Source organism: Arachis hypogaea, chromosome 9, assembly GCF_003086295.3.
Source record: "Arachis hypogaea cultivar Tifrunner chromosome 9, arahy.Tifrunner.gnm2.J5K5, whole genome shotgun sequence".
Classification (NCBI taxonomy): Eukaryota; Viridiplantae; Streptophyta; class Magnoliopsida; order Fabales; family Fabaceae; genus Arachis; species Arachis hypogaea.
In genome coordinates this window covers 74,265,446-74,270,540 of record NC_092044.1, presented here as the reverse complement: position 1 = coordinate 74,270,540, position 5,095 = coordinate 74,265,446, and the positions used below count along the sequence as shown (strand labels likewise).

General features: G+C 40.2%; 1 protein-coding gene across 1 annotated transcript; it reads left to right on the top strand.

Annotated features, from left to right (window-relative positions):
* Positions 1-844: 844 nt before the first annotated feature.
* LOC112711052 (plant UBX domain-containing protein 10) lies at positions 845-4,642 on the top strand. Its single transcript, XM_025763596.3, has 4 exons — positions 845-1,926; positions 3,347-3,517; positions 3,661-3,864; positions 4,102-4,642. The coding sequence occupies exons 1-4, from the start codon at positions 1,105-1,107 to the stop codon at positions 4,330-4,332; spliced, it is 1,428 nt and encodes a 475-aa protein (XP_025619381.1). The 5' UTR covers positions 845-1,104; the 3' UTR covers positions 4,333-4,642.
* The last annotated feature ends 453 nt before the right edge of the window (positions 4,643-5,095 follow it).

Sequence of the window (5,095 nt, the reverse complement as noted above, 5' to 3'; positions counted from 1 at the left end):
AAATTTTTCAACTTTCCCACCAATATACTCAAGAGTTCCATTGGGTTTTCTATTAAAATGGCCTCCGTGGTGAAAAACAGATACCACATGCATATCATCCATCTGCATTATCCATAAATACATAAATCGGAGATTAAACCCTAGATCAAGTACCCAAAATTTTGAAATCATTTAACTCCACATAGCTTTTCCTCATTCTTTTACTGAAAAAAAAAACATGCAATCACCCCATATCCCAACCTCATGCAATATATTATCACAAACATTTAAACAACATACATAGACTTCATTATTCCCCTTACTTCTATAGATGATAGCAGCTTCCTCTCCAGCATGGAACTTGCCGTAACCTTCAACAACCACCACGTCGACTGAGCACACCACCACTTTCAACTGCAGGAAGTCGTTCTGTTTTTGGAGGGAGAAGGGTGTTCGTGTTCTGATAGGGTTTTCTGTAATATGTGGAGTGACTTTTGGGTGTTATAGGGATTACGATGCTTGAAATAAGGTGAAAAATGCATACGGCGTCGTTTTGTCCAATCAGGACCAAATTGTCTTCCAACAATTTGTTCCCATCAACTTCAGCAACCGTAACGGACACATCACTCTCCATCCCTCTAGCTCAGCAATCTCCGTTACCGTTTCGAGTACCAATTCGACGAAAAGACATAATTTTCACAAATTTTACATGATGAGCGATCAAAATGTATTTTTTAATTTTGAGAGACGAAAATATCCACATTTAAAAAGGTAAGAGACCTATTTACATTTTACCTTTTTTTTTTCCTAACTAGAAAGTCCTGAACCTAGGGAGACTGTAGAGTGTAAAGCGTTAAACTCAACTGGAGCAGGCCCATAATAACAAGTTATTATAAAAAGGGTAAACATTCGCCATTAACTAATTAATTGTCTTACTACTGATTACTGAACAGTAAGACAGGAAAACAAAAGGATAGATATCTTCCAAAATCATAATAGTGAAGGGGTAGACGCAGAGGAACACATCTTCAATTTCATCACTGATCGGAGCACCGATATAGCTTTTGGGTCGGGTGAGAAACAAAACAACAAAAAACAAAGAGCTCAGAATCAGAAGAAGAATCAATGGCGGACGTAGCAGACAAACTGGCATACTTCCAAGCCATAACTGGCCTCCAAGATCCCGACCTCTGCACTGAAATCCTCGCCGCACACGGCTGGGACCTTGAACTGGCCATCTCCTCCTTCACCTCTTCCTCTAACATCGCCAACCAATCACCACCTGCCTCACCTTCATTATCAGCAGTACCATCCCTTCACCGCCAAAACGACGCCGCTTCATCCCAATTATCTGATTCCGAGCCCCCGCCCCCGTTCCCTCTTCCTCCTCTTCCTGGATTGGCATGGAAGCTCATCAAATTGCCCGTCTCCGTGATCTCCGGAAGTCTAGGGTTAATATCCGGCGCAATTGGCTTTGGCCTCTGGGCCGCCGGTGGTGTCCTCTCCTACTCCCTTGGATTCATCGGAATCGGCGGCGGAGGTGAATCCTCTCCTTCGCCTTCGACGCCGCTGGTCTCGGTGTCGGTGGCGGCCGTGGAGGCGATGGATTTTGTCGCTGAGTTCGAGAGGGAGTACGGCGGGCCCAATAGCAGGCCCAATTTCGTCGGGGAAGGGTTCATGGACGCGCTGCAGAGGTCGAGGAATGAGTTCAAGCTGCTGTTCGTTTACTTGCATTCCCCGGATCACCCCGATACGCCGTCGTTTTGCCAGAGGACGCTGTGTTCAGAGGCGCTCTCAGCTTTCGTCAACGAGAATTTCGTGGCGTGGGGAGGGTGCATCCGCTCCAGCGAAGGGTTCAAGATGAGTAACAGCTTGAAGGCATCTAGGTTTCCGTTCTGTGCTGTGGTTATGGCTGCCACCAATCAGAGGATCGCCCTTCTTCAACAGGTAAATCTGAGTGTTTTGTTTGAATGATGAATTGTTAAGTAGTGATGTGCTGAATTGGAGACTTGTTGGAGAAGAAAGATATTGTTGCATTTGCGTGAGATCAGTGTTTAAGATTGATGCATGTGGTTTTATTGGGATGCTTTGCCTTGAGATTTTAGATTTATGCAGTTGTTGTAATGTTATTAGTAATGTACATGTATCACATCAAATTGGCATTTTATTGTTGTATGGTGTAGTAACGGATTTTGTTTAGCCGGTTAGCTACCCTAGATGTGAGTGTGATTACTGGTTAGTATTTCTTCAAGGACAGGTTGGTGATTGAGTAGGGAAAACATGGGAACTGTATCCAAGATGAAAATATGCTAGGTTTTTCAGTGGCAATCGTCGTCGCATAATATACTTACCTTGGTAAAATTAAAGAAACAAGTCTGATGATGTTCATCACTTAAATCTCATTGAATTTCTTGTCTCGGAAAACTAGTGGGAGATGGGGAAACTCTGGCTTACTTGCAAATGTAATCAAGACTTTGAATTTCTTTTAATAAAGAATATAAATGATAACGAGGTTAATGCCATATAATGACAATTTGGAATATGGACTTTAGCCAGGACTAGTTAACCCGGAAAATGAGGTTGACTATTAGAACCCTGTTTGCGACCTTTTCTTTCTCCTTTTATTTAATTGTACAATCATGCTGTCGTTGAGTAGGCAGTTTCCCGAGTTCCTGGAACAATTTATTGAAATTCCATCAGTACCTTCTTTACACCTCTCCCTGTGCAGACTTTTTGCCTTCTGTTGTGGTCATCTTTCATAATTTATATAGTAACCTTCTCCATGATTTTCCTGGACTGATTATAGCCATCAAGGAAGAAACAGTCCCAAACAGCATTCCCCTTCTTATATACTGTTGCTACCCACCGTAACTTCAGTGACCAAATCTTCTGATGTTAGCTCTAGTTTATCCATTGTCTGTCTTCCCTAGTTGAGTAAGAAGTTGTCTTGTACTACTACTAGATTGGGAAGATTCATTTTAAGTTATCGTACACATTCCTGAATTTGGATTCAATGTTCATCACCTCGTCAGTGGGATACCAAGTTACCGCTGGTTGTGACTGTTGCTGGCACGTCAGTCTCATCATTCACCATGATTAATACTGTTAGTGAAGTATTTTCCCCCCTTTAAATATAAAGTAATTTTTAGTCATTCAATGCTAGCTAAACCCACCTCGTAAGATAAGGCTGTTAACTTGTTATGTTGGGTGTTTAAGTTCTCTAGGTCAATTCCATTAGTAAATTCAATATTGTTACTGCATTCTGTATTCGTTTACTAAAATGATATGTCAGCTGTCAGGTGTTGAGAAAAATTATTCTCAGTTCCTGATTACCAAACTTTTGGTTATTCTATTCTTTTTCATTCAGATTGAAGGTCCCAAATCCCCTGAGGAGATGCTTGCGATACTACAGAGAGTGCTTGAAGAAAGTTCTCCAGTTCTTGTTGCAGCCAGGCTTGAGGCAGAAGAAAGACGAAACAACATGCGCTTAAGAGAGGAGCAAGATGCTGCATACAGGGCTGCACTTGAAGCTGATCAAGTAAGCCTTGTTTTACAGTTGGCCTTTCATATTATGCCATTTGGTGTCTGGTCCTCCACTTCTCTTGTAGAGACTAGAGAGGCCATTATTTTGAAAGAACTAGCTCTTTAGTTCTAGTGGATTAATGCTGTATATATGACCAGGCTAGGGAACGGCAAAGGAGAGAAGAAGAGGAGCGCCTTGCAAGGGAAGCTGCTGAAGCCGAGAGGAAGCACAAGGAGGAAGAGGAAGCTCAAGAAAGAGCAGAACGAGAAGCTGCAGAGAGACAGGCTGCATTGGCTAAACTAAGGCAAGAGAAAGCTCAATCTCTTGGTGAAGAACCTGAAAAGGGGCCTGATGTTACACAGGTAAAGTATCTTAAGCTCTATCTAAGATTTTATTTGTCCTTTTCCCATCTATATCGTGATTTTAGTCAATATATCTCAGCTTGCATAGTTTCACTCTCATGCTCAACCGTAATTTATATATATAATTTCCTGCTGGTAATTTTGTTTCATTGTGTTACAGTGTACAATAGTTATTTATGCTATAATTTGTATGACATCTGTACTTTCCTCTTGTCCCTTCCCAATCTAAATGCTTAGGTTTTGGTACGGTTTCCAAATGGCGAACGCAAGGGAAGGAGGTTCAAGAGCACAGCGACAATTCAAACTTTGTATGACTACGTTGATTCATTGGATTGTTTAGAAGCAGAGAGTTACAGCCTTGTCTCGAATTTCCCTCGTGTTGTTTATGGACAAGACAAGCTCACACTTTCATTGGAGGAAGCAGGATTACATCCTCAGGCCAGTCTCTTTGTGGAGATCAATTCATGAAAAAGTAAAACCTGCTAAATTATCTGTTGAATACTTTGAAGATGGAGGGGTACAAATAGGGAACTTTGTGAGATTTTCTTTTTCTTTTCCTTTTTATTTTTAACCTTTTAATTTCAAAATGTTTGAATTGTTGAACAATTATCATAGAACATTAGATATAATAGATTGCTGTGGTCTCTGTAGTTTTGATTCTCTTGCTTAACCATTGAGTCAAGTAAAGAGCATCTTACATATATGTGGTTAAAGATTAGTAGTGGCGATGTTTGTGTATATTTTTCTTTCCGATAAATTTAAGTGCTTCAGTGCTAAAGTAATGGCTTTGATTGTTGAGGAAGGTATCCAGGTAGATGCTGATCAATAGGTTGGTCAAAAATTAATATAGTTTTCTAAGCGGCAGTGCTCTCATTATCGTCATACAACATTTCTCTCATCCCAAACTACTTCTTGCACTGGTGGTACTTTGTTAGTTCATAATAAATTTTGATAAAATTGCTTATGATAATCCATTGCTTTTGGAGAAGATAGCAAGACAAAAAATCCATAAACTTGAGGTGGCCGAAGGTGTAATAATCCTCGGCCGTTATCAAATTCGGTAAATCAATATTTTCATCTTGTCATCAGGGTTGCTTTTGGTTCTGAAAACAAGATAAGATACTAAAAACAAGACAAAAATGATGGAGACACAAAAATTAATGTTTTTGTATTTTGTTTGGCGATAAATTAGAATAAATTATAAAAATCTAATTTAGTTAATTTTTTCATT